Source organism: Osmia bicornis, chromosome 14 (assembly GCF_907164935.1).
Source record: "Osmia bicornis bicornis chromosome 14, iOsmBic2.1, whole genome shotgun sequence".
NCBI lineage: Eukaryota > Metazoa > Arthropoda > Insecta > Hymenoptera > Megachilidae > Osmia > Osmia bicornis.
The window spans coordinates 1,572,129-1,594,365 of record NC_060229.1 but is presented as its reverse complement, the minus strand read 5'-3'; the positions used below and the strand labels follow the sequence as shown (position 1 = coordinate 1,594,365).

Here is a 22,237-nt window from a genome sequence, read left to right as displayed (position 1 = left end):
AATGGCAAAAAATTATTCATAGGAGTAAAAAATTATAATTCGTGAAATTTTAATAAATAATATTCATTTGCCAAGCCAATATATTATTTATCCCACACCGATAAAAGAAAGTTTTTCCAAGATTTTCTTCGACCGAAGTTTACCAACGAATAATCTTGAAATTTCTTTTATCCACGTGAACAAGTTCCAGCAGGAAATACACAGTACTGTATGAACATGAAAATTCGCCTGACATCCGGCCAAGAGGCGTCGTTTTCGAAACTTCAACTTCCTGCTAGGAATGAGTTTGACAGGTGAAATACGGTACGGGATAACTGAAAATCGAAACGCGTCAGGACCAATGAAATCTCTTTTTCTCTCTTTCTCGCTCGAATAAGCGTTCAGATTGCGAAGTAAAGCACAAGTTTCCAGCGTGCTTCGAGAAAAAGAAAAACAAAAGAAAAGAAAAAACAACTAAGCTCGGAAGTACGCGGTGAAAAGAGAAGTCGAACCGATAAAAGAAACAGGAAGTTCCACTGCTAATCCTCAACGAAGAAGTATACAAGTAGTACGAAAGAAAAAGCTTCGTTAGATCAATTTCGATCTTATTCGAGATCCCGGAGCTCCGCTATTAAATTTCAAACTATTTTCATCACTCTTCCTCGACAATCGTAAACGATTTTCGACAGTAATTGCATACCCCTGTTCGATTTTCAATCTGTACCCTTTAATTCAACGAAATTTCGGCAACTCTGAATTTCGTTCAATTGACTCAGAGGAAGGAGAACGTTTATTTGCACGGCATTCCATTTAAGACCGAAAGCTAATTGCTTTGAGTAATTTACTTCGAGCTTGATGGACCTTTCCCTTTACCCTTTTTTTTTCTTTCTTTAGGAACAGGGAAATGTTCTTTAAACTTGCTTCCTGAAATTATTTCCACTTCTCCGGAGGAAGATTTACGCTTCCGAACGAAAGCTATGGAAAATTTACCTCCGAGTAAAAACAAACTCTGGTTAGACTTTACTTTTTGTAATTCGGTTAATAATTCCGAACGGATAAGTGTTTGAAAAGAAACTTTAATGGAAATTAAATCTGAATTTGATATACTTAATAATTCATTCGAACAATTCAATTTTAGTACGTATTAAGATACAAGAAACACGTTGAAAATGAATTTATTTCACGAACAATCATATTATCATTACAGAAATAAAAAATGATAACAGTACACGAAACCTTTATACGATCCCATATGCGACTCGAATAAATATTCCTACCCTTTTATTCCCCGGTGCTTACTTAAAGCTGCTTTCTGAATAAAATCGTGCTCATTCTGGGCTTAGAACGAAGCAGGTAATTTTATTCAACCATATTCTCATAACATTTATAATTTTTATTACAATGTACCGTGCGAAGCGGTGTGTTAATAAATGTGTTAATTACACGCAATAACCATCAGGAGAATTGAACGTTTCTAAGCTGATATCTGATCGATAAATCGTAGAAAAATGCTCGATCGGTATTATAACGGAGAAGAAAAGGAAAAGTTTCCGACAGTTTCGTGCAAGAACCGCTAACTCTGTTGAATTTATGAGAGCCGTGAACGCGATTGCCTTTCAACGTTTCGTTTACCGCCCTAATTGCACTCTTATCACTTATGAAAGAGTCACCGGTCAAGTGTACCGCTATTTTTATTTATCTCGACAGGCATAATAAAAGAAACGATCGCACCGTCTTCGTTTTTCCATTACGTCAAGTGGTACATTTTATGGTCTGCTTTAAAATACTTGTCGAGCAGGTGAAATAAGAAATAAAAATATAAATAATGAAAGTTGAACGATGAAAGTAATTGAAGTTGTCAAAGAATAGCACAGCTTTGCTCGAGATAATTAGCAGAGAAGAAATTATTAAGTATCCCCGGAAAAATGTAATTTTCCAATTACTTCGATTGGTTCGAGTATTATTATCTAATTTATGAAATACGATTCGCTTCATTGAATCCGGCGACTTGTTAAATATTTCTTCGCGTTCAAGGATTATATTAAGAATTGAAACAATTACGATGGGAAAAGAAAAGGGAGCATTAAAAAAAAAGGGGAGAACGTTCAGGAACGAAACAAAGGAACCATTTGTTTCGTTCGCTCAAGAAAATTCAAAGGATTTCATATTTAAGCCCACCTAATAGCCCCTAATAAATTCTGCAGGGAATCTTTATGGAATTTATTTGCGATGGCTGAGTGAAATGAAAACCGGTATGTTAAGAAATTTAATATAATCAAATATTCAACACCCTTCAAAGAGCCGAATTTGAAAGCTTCAGCGAATTAGAATATCCAAATATTGGAAATGTTAGAATTTGAAATTAACTTGGTTAATTGAAATATTCAAATTTAAACCGCTCGAATTTGGAATTATATCAAAGGGTTAAATATAGGGTGTTTCAGGTCGGGTAGTACAACCAGGCATAAGTGTAATCCTCCTTCCAATTGCAAAATCACAAAACTTGAATTTTATTCCTTTAATCAACGAAAACACCTTCTGGACTATACTACATTTAACGCATCCATCAAGAAGTTAAACAACGACTAAGAAAAATACGAATCCCATAGTTTGCCACAAATCTATTTCACAGTGGCACCCTTTTTCAGTCCCTTTATCCCTACACGCAACACTGCTCATCGCGAGATTAGCTTCCACCAGAGTCTAACGATAATTTATCAAAGTACTTCTTGGAAGATTAAACGACCGTCAGGGCAGCATCGACTCCGCGGTACCACGATGGAACAATAAAGGAAAATCCACCGACTTCTTTCATTTCTTTTTCTCTCTTCTCTTCTCCACTCTCGCGACGCGTTCACGCTGTAGACCGAGAGAATTATGATGGACGATTTAAACGGTCGCTCACGGGAAAATAAAAGGCGGCAGCCTTCGAACAGCGGGGACAGCAGGCGTGAAACGGTCACAAAGAGAGGGAGAGGTAGGGTAGTAGGGAAAAGATGGTGGAGCAGAGGGTGGAAGAGGGTTGATACGTTTCAGGAGGGTAGTGTTGATGCAGTCGCAGAGCCAGTCAGTGGCTGCTATGGCACGGAGCGGCGTGCGCGCGCTCTTCGACCGATCGACGACGAAAATCGTGGAAACATGACAGAAAAGTATCTTTGATCCCGACGTCGTTCGAATCATCGCAACTACGAACGTTCTTCTATTTAACAGCGTGCTTACATCTCGATTTCATTGTGATTTTGATATTTAAAAAAAAGAAATTAACAAACTACTGATCTCTGTTCTCGACACGGTGATCATCGAAATGTACCAGTTTTCATTGTGAACGCTTCGAAGAACTCTTTCAAACTTACCATTCGACTGAATAAAACAAGAATCGGACTTCTATTGTCCGTTCCGATCGGGGCTCTTCCGAATAACGAGCCTCGAAGGAACGTTGAAGAAGAATCAAACAGGTGGACGAAAAATGTACCAGTTTCTTCCAAACTTCCGACGCGTTTCCATGAAATCTATATCGAAACTCGTAAGCATTTGATTCAATGTATTTTAATGATCGAGATACAAGAAGGTGTGATCGTTCGATACGAAGAAAATGTATTAGAAGGATCGTTTGAATTAGAAAGAATATTGCTAATATCAGTAAGATTATGGCTCGCCAGATGACACAACGTGAAAACCACTCTGGAAGATTGCTTCTGGAATTGGCCTCTCTCCAGAGGATTCTCAAAAATATCGCCCTTCGTTAAGTAACACCTGCGGTTTTTATTGTAATTTACGCGAAACGATACACGGCAGACAAATTGTTGAGAAATTTTCATCACGCGCCCCTAAATGATTCCTCGTGAAATAGATACGAACTTCGTTTCTCATTTCAGAAACCATTTTTAAAAGTTGAGCAATTTCTTTAAGAACGAAATTCGAGACGCTCCCGGGGTCTTGAGAGGGAAGTTCGTTGATGAAAAATTTAATTATCGAAAGAACGTGTCGGGTAAAAAGTAGTTGTAACATCATTATTACTTCGGTGCTGCTGGTAATTAATGTTTTTTCGTAGCTCCTCAATGTTCACCGAATTAACCACGCGAACGTGCAGTTAGAAACGAACAAATTGCCTTTAAATGATTTACGTCTAAGGGACGATTTCGTTGGAAAATAATTGTAAAAAATTCGCGAGTACTCGAGTGTTTTATTTGTTTTATCCATTTTCTCAAATTTCTGTTCTGAAAATTTGGAAAAATTTGTTTGTGTTCAATTTAATTAATAGATTGTACAAACAACGTTGCAGGCAAAAATTCTTTTTTTTACTATAAAAGTTCGCATGAAAACAGACGAATGGATGAAAGAAAAAAATAGTTGCACATCCTGAAAGGGTGCTGTGTGCAATTTTTTGTTTTCAATGGACAAGCGAAACGGTGATAACGTCAGGTTATATCCGCCTATCGCAAAACAGAAACCAATGTTGTCCCAATGAACTTCCTCTTTTATTCTTTTTTTTTTCATTTCTATGATAGATCACACACTTCGATAAGCAGTCAAAATGAATTAATTTTATCAAAAAGTAAAATTTCGAATCTGAAGCATACATGGTTCAAGGACGACCTAATTTGAAAAATGTAATAAATATGAAGTTTCAAACACTCGTAGGTTGTATAATTTATTGGTGAAAAGTATGCAACTGAAAATATTTAAATTAGTGTTGCAATTTGAAGAATTTTGAATCTAGAACACATATGATTCAAAAACATTTTAATTTTAAAACTGTAATCAAAGGAAAATTTGAGAAATATGCAACTGAAAATATTAAAAATTTCAAATATTTAATACTTGAAATTCGTAGGAATTTTGTTTTCCATTTCAATCATCATTTCATATGAAATTGATCTAAAATGAGCGTTGACGATATGGATTACTAAATTCTAATTTAGAGTTATGAGCTGTGAATAACTGATACACGAGTACTTATTGGAAAATTGAACGTTTAATGGAACGGTTGATTGAATGGTACTTCGGAATTGTATAGTTCGTAAAGAGCACTAATAGACATTGACTACCCTCGTATTACCTGTATCGCGTATTATTAACTACCATTAGCCCCACTTTATTTCTGTTTGCTCTGATAACTTTTTTTTACGTCCTAATAACACTAGTATTTGTATCGTATACTTTGAAACGTTAAGTAATCCTTATTTTTACATTTAGATAACTTTCCAAAGTGTAACCTTTCGGCGGAATAACTCCTTTCCCAAAGAAGCGAAGCTTTACTTAATGTGATTGAACCTTTTCGTTCTTGGTTCATTAAACGTATTGAACGTAATTCGAAGGAAGTTTATCTACGATACCTCGATACGCTACTCTAACAAGCTTGATTCATCGAATCCTTTATTATTGAATTAGAAGGTGGTAAATTAAAGATCTCAAATGCGAACACCTCGATTTTAACTCTTGAAAAATCTTGCATCTTTCCGATCAAATATTTATTTAACCCTTTTGTTTAAAAATAATTTGTTGGTCTACCTTTTATCAAATAATTTTGATACGAATCTCTCATTTCGTTATCATCCAGTGTGTATCATAAATTCTTGTAGCATAACGTGCAAATGTACGAGAGATATTTCACACATGACGTGTTATCATTACTCATTAGCACGCCGGAAACTAACGTTCCCATGAACCATATCTCCAAATTATAACTACGATCTTTTGTCACCAAATCTCGTTAAGGAATCTAGGAAACTGTTTTTTAAAATATCTTTTCACCAATAATTACACTAACTTCTCTAACTTTTGCTCTCCCTTAAGAGGAAGGTGCATATTAACGCTGAATATGGTATAACCGTGTAATCTATAAGACTGATGGTTTGTATGTGATTGATTAGCTTCCCAATATCCATCGCTCTTCATTTTCTCGTCGTTATCCAACTCATACATCTTCGAAAGGTGGATTACAAAGAGCGAACTATCGTTGATAAGAAATCTTTTTCATGTCGTGACCGATGGCTCAAAAAGTTGCCGAGAAATCTTTATTCTAACTTTAATAAAATCTCTCCTGAAATCGTCCACCCTTATTATATCGACTGGAACCGTATCCAAGACCTCTCTGGAGAGATCAACGATGTCTAAGAAGTTCAGAGACAACGCGACTCTCCGAAGAGCGATCAGATAGTGCACGAAGTTGCAGAAGCGCAACAGGTAATACGGCCAGGTTGCAAGGGTGCTGGTTATGGTGGCGGGTCACGCTTGTCGGCTTCCAAAAACCCGGCTGTCGTCCAAAAATGTGCCGTACTCGAAAATAGCGTGACAACAGAGGATTTCATCGAGAAGCCAGACCGAACAGAGGCTCACGCAACAGGTACGTTCAGTAACAAGTTACGACGCGAGGCGCAGCTCTAAAACAGGAGGAAAAACCGAACCGGCGAGCTTCGACACGAGAGACAGCAGGTCCAAGTTTTTAATTAGTTCGAGGGAAGTACCGAGTCGTTATCGACGAGAGAACCGAGCTGAATCGCAAGTAATTTAAAGTTGCGACGCCAAGGTAGCAGCCGAAGGGTGGCCAAGATTATCCAATCAAAGAATTCCGATAGTTCGCGTGCCCTTTGTAATCTACCCTTTGATACCGTGCACGCGTGGAACGTGTCGAATTCGTTTGGCAAACGGATCTGTTGTACGAGAGAAATTGAGCACCGTGGTTTGTTCACAGAGGGGAACGGATCGAAATAGAGGCAATCGCTAAAATTTAAATGGCCCAACTTCCTAATTTCACAATTTTAACTTTTATATAAAGATAGACGTTCTTACAACTTTTAATCTTGTTCCACTTTGTGAACCAAACTCGACGATTTGCTTTTTGAGAGAATAACACGGTGCAAAGTTGTTCATCGAAACGCACAAGAAACGCAAGAGTGACGACAAAGCAAGAAGGATAAATGAATTGTAAACATGAAACGGAGTATCCGTTTTAAAGTGGAATAACTCACCGTGATGCTTTTTGTAGATACGATCCTTTTTGCTGTTGCATATGCATGTTCATCACAAAGTAAATTAAAATCTAGAGGACCTTTTTTCGGTTGCACCTGGACAGTAGGTCTGAAATAAAAACAGAGAGAATGTTAACTGTGTTGAGATTAAAACAATTACGCGATGCGTTTTCAAAATCACGATTTCTAATAAAATTCTAGTAAACAAAAAGGGAATATACAATTTGCTCAATTTGGCATCGAAATAAATTTAGTAGCATCAAATAGGTTCACTTTCCATCAATAATTTGCTTAGCCCTCAAACGCTAGTGACCGGGTCAATCATGACCCAGATCTACGAAATGTATACCACAGTGCATCGATTAAAATTAGCCTCTCCAATTTCCAAACGAAAAACTTTCATGCATCGAAGAAAATACTAGAATAAAATTCAGAAGAATTATGAAAAATAAAAAATCAACTCGTGAAACGAACGATTACACCTTCGAAGAAACACCATAATCTATCTCTCTGAAAATTTATTCAAAAACCTTCGATCGAAAGCTGAAACAAGTGTCCTTTCTCCTAAACAGAGAATTCAGCATGCCGTTAGCAAGGCACGATCGAGACTGCAATGCGACGAAATTAAACGTCGCTGTTCTCCGGCCCATGAAATCTAGATCGCGAGCAACGCCATTAACGAGGCAGCATTAACAATCCCCTGTACAAAACGTTACCAACCCCATAGTACGCCACAACGATCGGACAGTGTCACCGGTTAACCGCGCCACGACTATGAAGTCATGAAGTTTCTGTTGCTTGTACTGTTGGGTTGCGTGTGTTGCTCGGCCAACCACGAGCGAGGCGATCCTTGGATTTCAACCTTACGAAATGAACAACGAAACGATGATCGTTCGCACGATCGCGTCGAACGATCGAATTTCATGGATTTCGACGACGATGAAAGGAACGGCGAGGTGGATCGCGTTCGTCTACGTCCACGTGCGATCCACTTCCGTTTGGAAAATCCGCAAACTCATCATCTGATTCGACACGGTCGACGACAGTTTCGATCAATGGATCTGAACACGCACGTCCAAGTCACTTGGCCCGTGAAGAAAGAGGCGGTGGTCGAGGGCGATCTCGTGCTGGGAGGTTTAATGATGGTGCACGAAAGGGAGGACACGGTGACTTGCGGACCCGTTATGCCGCAGGGCGGTGTACAAGCCCTCGAAGCCATGCTCTACACCCTGGATAAGCTGAACGAAGGGGAGGGTATCGTGCCAGGCGTGAAAATTGGAGCGCACATCCTCGACGACTGTGATAAGGACACGTACGGATTGGAAATGGCAGTGGATTTTATAAAAGGTGAGTTAAAATTCCAACTACCGCGCAATTTTCCAGGAACAGAGCGAATAATTTTATTTGCCAGGAGCGTCAAATTATTTTTTTTCATTTTCTTTTATATACGACTTGAAACTTATTGAAAATAAAATATTCTCTTTTAAATTCAGATTTTATCGCTTGGACTGTCACTCCATGATAAAAAAGTATTATTTTTACCTTCATAAATCTTATTTTTACAGAAATAATTTAACAAAACTTGTTTATAAATTAAACTCGCAGCGATGCGAGTTTTAAAATTGTTCCCTATTTGTAAACGAGTTAGGTGCAATGTTCACGGTGATTGATGATTAATTGACTCGTGATATGTCCCGTTTATATTTCGACTTTAATATAAATGCAAATTCCGATGTGAATATAAATCGGCACATCGAATGTTTTCGAGTATACAGGTCAAATATAATGGAAGATGATTTTCTCTGATAAGATCAATAAAAAATAGAGAGTGAAATGCATTTGTACATGCAGATATTGAAAGTTTTATATTGTTCGTGATGAAAGATTGTTAAACTTGATTTTGAAATATCATTTTTTAATATTCTGATAAAAAATCAAAACTATATAATATTTATAACAACAGAAATAATGATATCAATGAATATTCTCAATTTTCCAATCGCTAAATTCATTTTTCAGCCGTGTGACAGGGCTAATTAACTCGAGTGCAAGGATTTTAATTAATGAAAGACACAGGTGCATATATGTATACACTGATCGAGTGCTGAAAATTTCAGCAATATATTTCTTGAAAACAATCTGATGATAAAAAAAGCAGTGAAAATTCTTAATGATTGAAAATATTTTATCTGACCCTTATCATCTGCCCTAAATATAAAAATTTTTAATCTTTTATTCTAAATTCTTCTTTAAGAGAAAATATGCAGGAACAACGAAAGAATATTCAGAGATTTCTTCATAAAAATTTGACCGACATTCCGAGTCAGCCCCACGGAGCTCCTCGTCTAAAAATTAGAGCTCTATTCAAACGGTTTCCGCTCGCGGATGACTCCATTTAAAGAGACCACACACTCTGTCCTCGTGTCTTAATGGGAGAGATGCAAAACAGAGACGTAATACTAAGCGGGTATAACGATTTTCCTGAATCGTTAACGCAGCGACCATAAACTATGGAAGAAAAGAAATTCCTACCTACCTCTAGCGCTCTAATTTATTTGCAAAAATTTTGGAATAACTATCCTGCGCTCTCCAAACGTTCCCTATTTTCAAACAATTCCAAAGTGACGATTCTCTACTCTCTATCGGTCTTTGTTTGTCACTGACTGAAATATTGAGATCCGAGCAGAATATTGACGAGCATGCATGTATAAATAGAAACATAATGCCGAAGTATATATTTCAATAGGAAAATAGAAACTACTGTTGGTTGGGATTTATTGAAACGATGTATGAACTACAATTGTGATAAAAAAAAAACAATGGTACAATGAGTAAGAGAAAAATAGTGATAGTAAATATTAGTGCAAAATATAGTACAATAATTGAATGTTGCTTGTTAGATTAAATATAAAACGCATCTTGCTTTCACAAGTTTAGATTGATCCAATTAATAAAAGATTAAATTAAACGGCAAAGTTGCTCTCTAAAAGCATGTTTCCTCAAACATCCATCGACTAATAATAACCAAACGGCAACTCAAAGTTAATTAATAAATTAATTGAACCCGAACGTGTCTATCATCCTTCCAAAAGGGTGATTGCACAATAATTTAATTAATACCGTTGCATTTGGATCTCAAATAGAAAGGAAATCACATTACTTCGAATCAGAAATTCATCTAACAAATTGTCATTCATTTTTGGACGACACGAACCATCAACCTTTTTGTATAATCCAGCACGTTTTCAATCATCTTTTGATTCGCGAATAACCAGCGAACGAAAGAAAGCCACCACGAAGAAAACTCCTTTCGCCGTCATGAAGAGAGAATTAACACGAGCTCGAGGATGCAGTTTCGCAACTGCAGTTGCCTCGTTAATGGCTTAATGTCGTTAAGGAGAACGAACACAAAGCCGGTCTACTCTCCGTGAAAAATAGGATCTTTCGAGGCGACGGGACTTCGAATTCAAGGCAGTCGTGAAATAGACGTTCGCCAATTATATGGGTCGACGCGATTAAAAGCAGCGCTGAATGAACATTGGAAATTCGATTAACCAGACATAAAGAATGGTCTGACAGTGACGTGAAATTACTTATACTAAACGCAAGCAAGTTTGCCGACTCCATATTATTCAACATAAATTATTTGCATACTTTCTGGAGCTTTGATCATCAACCACTCTCCATGTTAACATTTTTCATAATGTTATCTTTAATTTTTTAAATGAAATTTTGTGAAGATTTTATTAGTAAGAATAAACGTAACGTTAGTAAATGATACAATGACAAGTAAAACTTAATTTTCAAACGCAAACTCTAATATCTAATGAGCAATTAACCCTTCAATTGTCAACCCAGACGACTAAGAGTTACCTAAGTTCCCAAATGTCGACTCTCATTCCAAGTCGACATAACATTATATTACATGCATGACACATACTGCATACGGTATTGCGCCCCAAATTCTACCTGCATACCAATCACCATAATTCAAATATAATGCAACATATCTGATTACTGCTACCATAAAATTAACATAATTTAAATTGTTTGAAAAATGGAATTTTGTAAGTATCTAGAAAATGTGGGGTGGTCGAGCGATTTCCTGTGCGAATGCGTAAGTTTATGACCGGTGCGATAATTCGCAAAAAATTTTGATAAACCCTCAGCGTCATATTCCTGTTTCTCGGTCAATAAAACAAAGCAACCTGATGTCGTACACGCTTTATCAGACATGCAAAAGAGAAAGGATACTTCTCTGATTATTTCTCATTAACGTTCCGTGGTTCGCGTTATCGAGCCTCTTAATCCAGAGCTCGTTTCAAGTCGAATCACGCGAAACGTTGCGGTCAGAAGAAGCTTTCGCGTCTTCGAAATTGAAGCAGAAATCCCTGATGAGTTTCAACAATGAAATAACTTGCTTGCCTGACTGTCGTATCGTAAAAACGAACGTGGTTCGTCATATGAATATTCCGTTTGCCCGTTACGTTGCTCTTGGCCGACCGGCCAAATTACTTTACCGCAGAATACTGAATATTTAAGCAGACTTTTATACCGGTAGATTGCGTCGGGCTCCTTTGAAATTCTTTATGTGGAGGGATTTGAATAAAAATTCACTGGAAACTCGTGTACCATTTCTTCGCGTCATTGTGAACTTGATTCGCGTCATTTTCAACGAACGACTGGTCTCTACCGACGAGATTTCAATGGAAAATCATATTATTATGAAATCTTTTTATTTTTCTTCGAGAAAGCTTTCGCGAAGAGGGAAAGAAATCAGAACCGATAAACTCTGCTTTCATTGACTCGACAGATAATTTACACGATTTCCAGAGCAATTCGTATTTAAATGATTACGAGAGCTCTGCGACGAGAAAATGCTTTTATATCACCTCTATCGAGAACTGATAGCAGTGAAATTGAAACAGCTTTCTTCGTAGGTGGCTCTTATCAATACTACCCCGCTAGTTAAGAAGCTTACCTGCACAGAACGTCAACAGTGGAGATATATTAAAAATTCCCATACGATTCAATGACATAAATTACTGAAATTTTATTCTAGAGGACATTTTAACAAAAATTTTCCTTAAATTATATGACCGTGAAATATGAACACGGATTAGAGAATGGAGAATAATTATATGGAAAGGTGCCAAGGGTCGTATCCGGGAAATCACTGTGCAGCTGTGATGGATAGAGGTTAATCACCGTTTCACCATGCCCGGTGTCATTAAAATTCTAAACTCGATAACCGGACGGTTTCTCACGTTCTCCCGATAAATGAAAAAAAATTCTCCCCGCACATCGTCCGACGAATATAGAACAATTTCACTGCATCGAACGTCATTCACTCGAATGGCACCTATTAACGACTCTCAGAACAATTTCACCGGATTATCGAACGAATAAAGAGAAACTCTTGCAATTAAAACTCCAACATTTCTCATCGCCTATTAACGAGCACTTCTTTAATATTCTGATTCTGATTGAAAAAATATCACCATCCGCTTTGTTTTAATAATTCTAAAATAATATTTCAAAGCGAATGGGGTGCAATTTTAATTCAAATGATTCATTCGGCTAAAAAATATTTCAATAATAGCTCGTTAACCGAATGAATTCGTGTGAAAATTAATTAAGGTAAATTGGGACAAAGATAAATGGCGAGGCAAAATGAAATATTGTTTTATGCACGCTATTAACAACAGCTATTAATAAGTATGTAAAAATACACTCGTTTTCATTTTGCCATGGATTTTCCTAATTACAAATGTTTTATTAACTTCGACTATGAGATATCATGTTCATTTCTTTTTCGCGAAGAACACTTGACGCGAAACTCGAGCCAAAAACAATAAGAAAACACGGAAACAAACTAAAGACTAGAGAGACACTTTATCAAACCGAGATACTTGAGAAAAATAGAATGTCACTCGATCCGGAGTTCGATAGTCCGAACCTCCCCGATGCTTGTGCTACGACATCAGTTCGCAGACAAAAGAAACTTAATAACTTGATATCGAGGCAGGGGTAACAGGAAACTCGACAAGAATTTCCCTCGTTTCTTATTTCATTCGACTTTGAGGACATCAATGGTGCCTTTGATGAAAGTACCGATTGTCGGGGCGAAATGTTTTCACAGGAAGGCTATAAGTTTCCGATGAACTTTAATATTGATACAAGTAAAAACGGAATCGTTTCGCGGAAAAAAATTTCAATCCTTCCAGCCAATATTCCGCTTAATATCCATCGACACCTGTTCCGAGTAGTCTTTCAACAATTTGCGGAGACGGATCTCGTACGTTCGTATTTCTTCTGAAATGATATTTTAACGCACATTTCGGTGAAAGGTTCGCGGAGAAAAGAGAAATTCCTTTTTGTCCGATAAAAACATTCAACCGGATGAGAAACTCGAAAACCACCGTCGCATAGGTTCGACTAGTTTCTATGGAAAACTCGCGCCGTTCCCGCGGTCTGACGTAATTCATTGGAGCTGACAGCGAGGAGAACTCGTGTGCGAACTGTCGCCAAAAGTTTGCAAGTTTCGCGTCCGATTGCGTATCCGCGTGCACACCGTTTGATACCCTCACGTCTCTAACTTTCGTCAAAATTTTCCATCCCGCAAATGAAAGATGGAACGCTTACATCGATCGATGCATTCTGCAGAGGCAATTATCGTTCCAGGTAGTAATTACCGATCGGGCATTGATAAGTTAAACTATGTACCAGTCGGCCGCGAGTTATAAATTCCAAGCATACTTGCAGTGTTCTTTAATATTTCATTGTCCAACGATTTTCTTATCTACGCGGTTGTAAAGTGAATGCATGGGTGCTTAACGACGTCGCGATAAAATGTAACGTAGGCAAGTTTCATTTAAAGCTTAATTTCTTGAAAAAATCAATAAAAACTTTGATTTTACAAGGACACACTAAAAAATGGCAGTGGTGTCTACATAACACCACTTTTACAATTTTATTTAAATATCGATACTGCAATATAAACAATACGAGAACAGCCATTATTTTTGCACCAATCTAATAATATGATTTATATTACAATTGCCAGTTTGTATAATATTTCCTATCTTTCAGTATCGAGCACAATACAAATCCACTGTTATTTATAAAACCATACAAAGTACTAGGAACAAAAGCTTTCGAATAACAAATGCTCCAATTATTTTGATCAATGTAGTATAAATCCTTCAATCCTTAAACCAAATATTCCAGCTACCCCCTTAAAAGGAATAATGTCGTTCTGTATCCATTGTTAAAGTGATTGTTTATTAACAGTCACGATCGACGAGATGTTTTAAAAAGGGAATACGTACAATTCGTAAGTTTTAATACGTAAAACGTTCACATTTATTAAGCATCAGAATTTGACACAATGCGTATCGATGAATCGATCCCGGTTTAAATCCATGTTTCACACGTTCGCGACAATTGCGCCCGACTGTGTAAACCATTAATTCGTTTCGAATTCTGTAATCCATGAAATGAAACCTGGCAAACGAACGTTGAATAAAATGTGAAACGATACACGAAAATACATTCGCGATTGAAAAGCGATGAAACACATCGGCAAACAAAATAATAATAAAAACGGTCAAGGGTCATCACCTGTCCTCGTTGAAACATACATATAATGTATATACATTATTTCCTGACCCACATTTAAATTGCATAATGACAAAGTGAACTGAAAATCATAGAGAAAGAGAAGAACAAAAAATAGAAAGGAAACGTTACGAAGTTACCAAAAACCTTAACGAATTCCTCGTAATTTACGTCGCACGAAATTCGCGAAAAAAAATGTCCATTGAAATTTTTTCCGCAGAGCACCTCATTAAATTGCTACAATCTGTACAGACTTCTGAGCAACACCTGGAAATTATTTCTTCTTTTCTGAACCGTGTAATTCTAGGTTGTAAAAAATTAATGCGAAAGTAATTTTTGACCTTTTTCATTAAACCCTTGCTGTTAGTTTTTTGAGATATAATAGCTTGTGAAAGCTTTAGAGGATACGCGCTTTGAGCTTTGAATTTCATTTTGAAAATTTAATTATCAAGGTAAACATTTTTAACGCGTTCACAATGTTTATTAATTTTTCAGTCTGCTGATTTTTAAATGGCACTTTGGATTTTAAATTAATTTATATTAATTTTAGCTCTACAGTAATTACCGATACTTCAGCTTTAATTTGACTCTTTAATTTTGATTTACACGATGTTTAAGATTTAAAAATGAAGATCACAGGTAGCAGCATGGAGAATGGTTCGATATCCTAAGCGGTTCGTGGAAAGATAAAACGAGCCCGTCGCGTTAAACCCCTCGGAATTCTTGAAGAAACCTCGACCATCCGACGTTTCAACACGTCCCACCCCTGTGAAGAAGTATCGTCGTAAATTTGACCGAAATTCACTGAAATTTAACGCGATTACCTTTCTCCAAGATATTTCATCTGGTACTGGGTGAATGTTCCCTTCTGCACGATAAAACTTGGTACTCCCAAGACACTGTTTTTAAATTATGATCTTAGATGTCCGAGTGATCAACTCGCTTCTCCGTCAATTTGTTATGACTAGTTTTTTTAATTTTATTTCTGAGCTCGTAATTAACCTCCAGCTATACAGACGGGTTTATCATGACCCAGATCGACGAAATGATATTTCAATTAAAGTCGGACGTACCAATTCATAAACGCAAGAGCTAATGGTATGGAACAATTCATTCAGAGGTCAAAAACGTGGTAAAATTCAACGGTAAGAACGATAGTGGATTCCAGACACATAAAATCACCACCGAAAAGAAAGAAAAATCCGAGGTGGTGAACCAAGTGTTATCTCTTTACCTTTAAAACGGACCAAAGAAAGGAGAATCGAATCGCTCCATGGAGATTTCGTGCACCGCGTGCCTTCACACATTGAAAGGGATCGGGTTTCCTACGTAAATGTATTTCACACGCTATCCATTATCACCTGCCAGTTTGAATAGAACCCTCGTGTCTTCGAGAACCATTTCGCGACATTCTCTAAGGGATATAGATCTACTTCCGAAACCGCTATAAAATATTTAATAACGTTCCTTTGAGACAGGATTCATCCACTTGCGGGGAACGATCCTTGAAGAAATGAAAGCATTTTCATTTTTCTTTTTAAATTTTAAATCAAAGGAAACACATTTTTTCAGATATGAACGTGTACCTAAAATATGTACTTCAAAAGCTGAACAATAAATTGAGATTAAAGAAATTGAAGATATTCTCTGGCTTGACTGTATTATTATGACAACACTTTACAAGTTACTAAGAATAAGAAAGTTGTTCGATAAAAGTTACAAGATAAGCCATTAGCGAGGAGACTGTTTCGTGATAGTAATGATTTCTTCGTAGATGAAGATGCTTTCAAGGTATAAACATTTTTTTACTTTGCCTTTAGAAGTTCTGTAGATGGCATTGTAAAGTTTTATCGCACCATGAGGGAGAAAGCATCGTTTTAGCTAAAATTTTTTTACAGGTCCAATGGATTCTCATAAGTTCAAATATTCATATTGTACCTATACGCGTCAAACTTTGTTTCACTTTTTGAATCCCTTCCATCATTTGGGTAAAATTGACACAGGCGAAATTTTTATAGCAAACATTGTATCTGCAATCATGAAATCCACAAATTTTTATTAAAGGTACTCGAAGAACAAAAAAAACCACTTCTGATAAGAAGAATCCACAGGAAAGCAATAACGTGAAATTGAAAACAGACAGGAAAATCAAATTTATCACAAGGGAGCAATAAATAACCAACCACAGGAAACGCGATACCATTGAAAAACGTCAAAAAAATTCGCTTTATAAATTGAAAAGGTCTCAACGATTCCTCCCCTTAGAAACTCTAATAAACACCGTTCGAACATAGCATCCGTTGTTCTAACTTCAGTGGCTTCATCATTCATTGGAAGGCGGCCATCTTCGTGAACGTGAAATCCTTTACAGAAAATGTGCTTCTGAAACGGCTCTTGAAACACGCCCCAAGCGACAGAGGACACTTCAAGAGGATCCCGATGGGAACTTTCAGCCCATTTTATCAATCCAACCCTCGAGGCTCGCCAATGGGAAGCTACTCTCTGTTATTCTTGTCGAAGAAAAATGTGATTAACAAGACAGAGAACCATTTTACGATAGAAAGAATAACGTTTCGTTCCTTTTTCTTCTGTTTAATATAATTTACAGTTCAGGACACGTTCCTCTACTCTATTAATAAATTAGAAAATTAACAGAAATTTTGACGTTAATCAAAAGGAAAAAATTTTAATAAATTTTTACAAATTTGAATCATTATGAAAGCATTTTGAAATGAGTAATGGCTTTTAAACTTAACACGTTGTTCTCATTTTCTTGCTAGCTTTTGTATTCCTCCGACAAATGATTCTTTTGCTTCAGTCACAGTCATTTTATACTTGGTCGTCGTAGCAGAATCGTGAAGCTATAATCACTGTTGCATGCTTGAAAGTATCATAAAGCAAGCAGTATTCAAGAAACATGGAAGAAAACAAACTAAAGCAGTGATTCTGATTCAAGATAATGCTTGTCCTCGTTTAGTCGCAACACTGCAAGACTTCCATTCATTTTGAATAAAATACTTCGTACCGAGTGATTTCTGAATGTTTCAATTATTTTTAATAGCGCTGTGTAATTAAAACGAATGGCTGAGATGTTAATTTCAAACTGGATTGTTCTTTCGATAACAGTGAAATTCAATTCGTATCGACAAAATTTTGGTTATTGGTTATTCGTAACCAATCGTGAACACGACTCGGTTCAATCTACTCGCCCGAAGCATCTAGGAATTTATTCCATAATAAACTGGTGCATTACTCTGTCATGTTAGGTAGTAACGTGCAAACCACGGTACATCCATCGAACCAGCTACTCGTTGGTTAGCCTCGAATAGCTATACAAACACGCTAGAATTTCCATGGATAGCCCTGTGTTACCTATGAATAACTGGCATTTGTCAGTGGTCGAGCAGCGTTTCGAACGTGCGCCTGGTCATTCATTGAGGATTACACGACCTAAGCTTTCGCGAACTTTGTCGTAATTAATCACAAACCGCCCTTTCATCTTCAAGACGAACTTGGTACAGAAATAGACAAACGTTTCTCTTGAAAAATGACTGAAAAATTTGCTAGAACCACGATTGCTGGAACATGGTTTAGACGTATAAGTAGCGAACAAATTAGAATCTTAAAATTTTGGTATTTGGAATATTGAAATTCTGTAATTTTGCAATTTGGAATGTTTAGAATCCTAATATATTTTTAGAAGACCAGGCCCACCTTAGGGATCTAAGCCTAATTCAAAATAAAATGATCCAGTCTCTCACAGTAATTACCCTAATTGTAAGATTAACAGGCTTCCAGTCAGCGATGTGTTAACACCTTTAGGAACATGTGACACCCTCGAAAGTACTATCGACGGATCCCTCGACAATGTACAATAAACGCAACAATCGAAACGAGCAGATTATTCTCTATCTGTTTGGGTCATCGATACTGAGCAACGTAATCTGGTAACGAACAAGTGACACTACTGTAATTACATCGCACGAGACTAACGTATCTCCTCGTCGAGAAGGACAGTTCGTTCAACGACTACGTTCGTTCTCTTTGATTTGATTAAACAGAGAGAAAGACAGAGAGAGGGTGAAAGGGAACTGTAATTTGTACGGCGCGTTTAAAGGGCAGAACTTCAATGAATAGCTTCGCGGTCGAAGTGTGTTTTGGTTAGGTCTGATGTTGGAACCTGGAACAATGTAAATTTGTTGCTAAAGATAGGTGGGGGAATCGCGTTTGAATAATTTAACAAGAAAGTTTTATGAGAAACTTGTAATCGCTTTTTAAGGAAACCTTCGATTGCTGAAGTGTTTAAGTAGAACGTTCGCGCATAAGTCAGACGAAATCACGATTCAGTGAATTTCAAGTCCTATTTCGTCGCATTATTTAATGTTAATTTATTCATGGAATATAAAGCTTCAAAGTTTATAAATGCAGTCTCTTTAAGATAATATGGAGGTTAAGTAAAAGAGACAGGGGTCGGAAGTAACATTGTAAATAAAATAAAAACTATTAGTAGCATTGTAGCAGATTTTTAACAAAAATTATAATTGATTAATATATTAAATGAAATGACTTTTCGATACTTTAAAGTAACTTTTCTTTAGTGAATTATAATTGTAATATTCCTTGATTCTTTTAATTTGATTCTTCTAAATGTCTGACCCCTGTCTCCTCTACTATTGCTCTTTTACACTTAGTATTTTTGAATGTAATTGGATTTTAAGCTATTCTGAGCAACTATTAAGAAGCCTTCTGGATAAATAACCGTGAAACTCATCCTGGTAAACTATCGACGGAAGTTTCGTTCACCGCCAGGTCGCGCGAGACATATTAATGACCCTATCAAGTTCCATTATTAAAGACGGTAACTTGCGAAATAACGCTGCAACAACGTGACAAGGAACAGAACAAAAGCAACAAGTAATAATGTTTAATGAATTTCTTGCGATGAACGAAGACTATTCAGCATAATACAATTTGTATTTTTTAATTTTAATTTGTTGATAAATTTTTACTCGAAACAAGATCGTTTACAAAATCAGTGCTAAATTTCCAAGCACAGGATTCAACGAATTTTTCAACCTCTCAGTGTGTATCCGGGTTATCTTGACAATTCGTGCTCAGAGAACACTTTTTACTCCTGCTAGAAACCAACATGCTGCAATATATTCCGGCAAGCGCTAAACCGCATCGTTGAAAAATGGTAGAACGTAGAAGGGAAACTGTTTTGTAGAAAACGGACATTAAGCGTTGCCTCGTTTAAGCAAACGATTCTTGTTCTACGAGGAAAAACATTTGTAAAAGATGGCCAAGAAAAAGGTCTCGCTGGTCAGATTCTACGGTTAGATACTTGTACATTATATAATGAAACTACCTTTCAGATGTTCGACAATTTTAGTACAAAAATTGCAATAAAATAATTTGAAAATTCTTTATTTAATTTTCACGCTAGAAACTGAATAGCTAATCTATTAAATTCTTTTCTGAAACGTTGAGCGAGAATTTCTTTTTAAACAAAAACCAGGAATAAAAAGTTAAACCCGACAGATATTTTCGATTCGCGATCTCCAGGGGTCTCGTTGCAAGAGTTCGTGTCTGTTCTGTAGCGCGTTGATAACGAGGAAAGCAGCAACGGCTAGATGAAATAACAGACACACCAAGAGGGGGTGAAATGCAAGAGAGGTAATAAAGAACAGTGATCCTCTTCCCGGGTATTAAAAGGCCGCACGCGAGCATTCGTGAATCACGAAACTATATTGTTCCGGGTAGGTTCACTAATATTACCTCCTTCTAGGGATATACCGACACGGAATCGCGAAAAATAACCGGACGGATTATTTCACCGTGAAATTGTATATCCTGCGTTACTGTCAAATAATAACCGTTTTGAAATTTGTTTCCGAGTGTCGCTTCCTTTACAGGAAAGAATGCTGATTTTTTAAATTAAAAAATAAAAATCATTCCCGTTACCGAATAAAAGAATGAAAAGAAATTTTGTGACCATTAGTTTGGCTCGAACGTGGACGACCATCTAAAGTGGATCTTTCAAGCTAGTGAGCTTAGGAACAAGGTGTCTCTTATATTGCTCGATGAAATCCTCCAACCATTTCTTTTACGAGCTCAAGGAATATCGAAAGCCGAACGAATACCACCCTTCGATCGATCGGGAGCAACTGCGACCTTTAAAGATCATTCGCAGAAGCTTCGTTCCGGTAACCATGAAATTTCCATCAGGGTCAACATCACGTACGCACTCACGCACCAGGGATAACTTTTGTGCTGAAAACGTCGAATGAATATATGCAAGCTTATCGAACCGATTTCCAACCGTATTCCTTCCACCGATCCTTTCATGCTGTTTTTATAGAAGAATATTTGTTCCTCCAGGCAATTCATTTTTTGCTAACCGATTGGGATTGAATATTTTTCAATACCGTAGAAATTTGATAAATAACGGGTTGAAATAATTTTCATTATTTCTCACGGCTGCCTCTTATTCGGACAATTGAAATCGATCCGCTGAATGATTACACAAGGCAATGACCTTTTCACGATGATAAGACAACGATACAAAGATTACGAGCTTTTCACGCATAAAGCACATTTGTAGCCGGAAACAGTCAGAAGTAAACTCATGAAACGCTAGTTGTAGATGAAGATAGACATGCTGCGACCACAACTCGTTATCTTATCAGCCGTACTAAATTCGTAGAACTTTGTAAACGCCCGTCGCATAAAGTGTGCCGCATGAAATGCATGAGTTACATCAGACATGCATTGTCAGTCATAAAATTGAGTGCGCCGAACAAACAGTTATACCTTATCTAAAATTAACTATCATTTGTTTGCATTCAAAATATGGCATTCATTAAAATTTTATTTATGACAACCTTTGATACCATATTTTGAATTTCAAACAAAACTAAGTCTCGAGGAAAAAATGAAAAGGGGAAAATATTTCCCTCGTCATAGGAAGAGAATGAAATTTCGAACTTGATGGAAAATCCTGCGCAATTATTAAGTTCCCGTAAGATAGTTCCATTCCACTTCATCCAAAGTCAATCTCGAGCTCATGAACGTTAGTGAAAATCGCGAACTTATCGGAAATGTCGTTAACGTCCTCGAAGAGAATTTCGTCACAGTAAGTTTCCCTCATCGGTAATTGATTTTTTCAAAAACTTCGTCGACAGAAGTTTCAGTCTCGACCGCCACTTAATAAATTTCTTCCTCGAAAAAAATTACTATGATAAATGTGTAAAAAAAGAAAGGTGACGCGTCGCAAATTTAAAAATTAAATCGTAATTGCTTTTCATCGTCTATTCGAAACTTAGCTAGCTATTTTCCGTGCCGTTATCAGCACGCCCACGTCACCTTGTTTCCTACCAATTAGAAAGCCCCTATCAAAGTATGATTGTTGCTTTCAACAACTTCGAGGCAGATATAGGTGAATTCTAATTCACGCATCAGTCAACGCTTTGACACACCTGCTGACTTCGTTTGCTCGATAATTACCTCTACCTACGACCATTGCACGCGATAGTTCGAAAGATCAACGATCATCGGAGTAAATAAATAGACGGAAAGAACAGAGTTTCGAGGCTTGAAATTCACGAGTTTATATTCGATAGAAATATACTTTTGGTACGGAGTTGAATAAAGTTCTGAAATTAAAA

The 22,237-nt window shown here is 36.9% G+C and overlaps 1 protein-coding gene across 1 annotated transcript in view; it reads left to right on the top strand.

Moving 5' to 3' along the window:
* The first annotated feature begins 3,229 nt into the window (after positions 1-3,229).
* LOC114872558 (metabotropic glutamate receptor 2) overlaps positions 3,230-22,237 on the top strand; it is a 70,030-nt gene continuing 51,022 nt past the window's right edge. The window contains exons 1-2 of the mRNA XM_046288781.1: positions 3,230-3,502; positions 7,523-8,297. Coding sequence (XP_046144737.1) covers positions 7,733-8,297 — 565 coding nt within the window. The 5' untranslated portion in view covers positions 3,230-3,502; positions 7,523-7,732. The remainder of the gene's footprint in view (positions 3,503-7,522; positions 8,298-22,237) is intronic.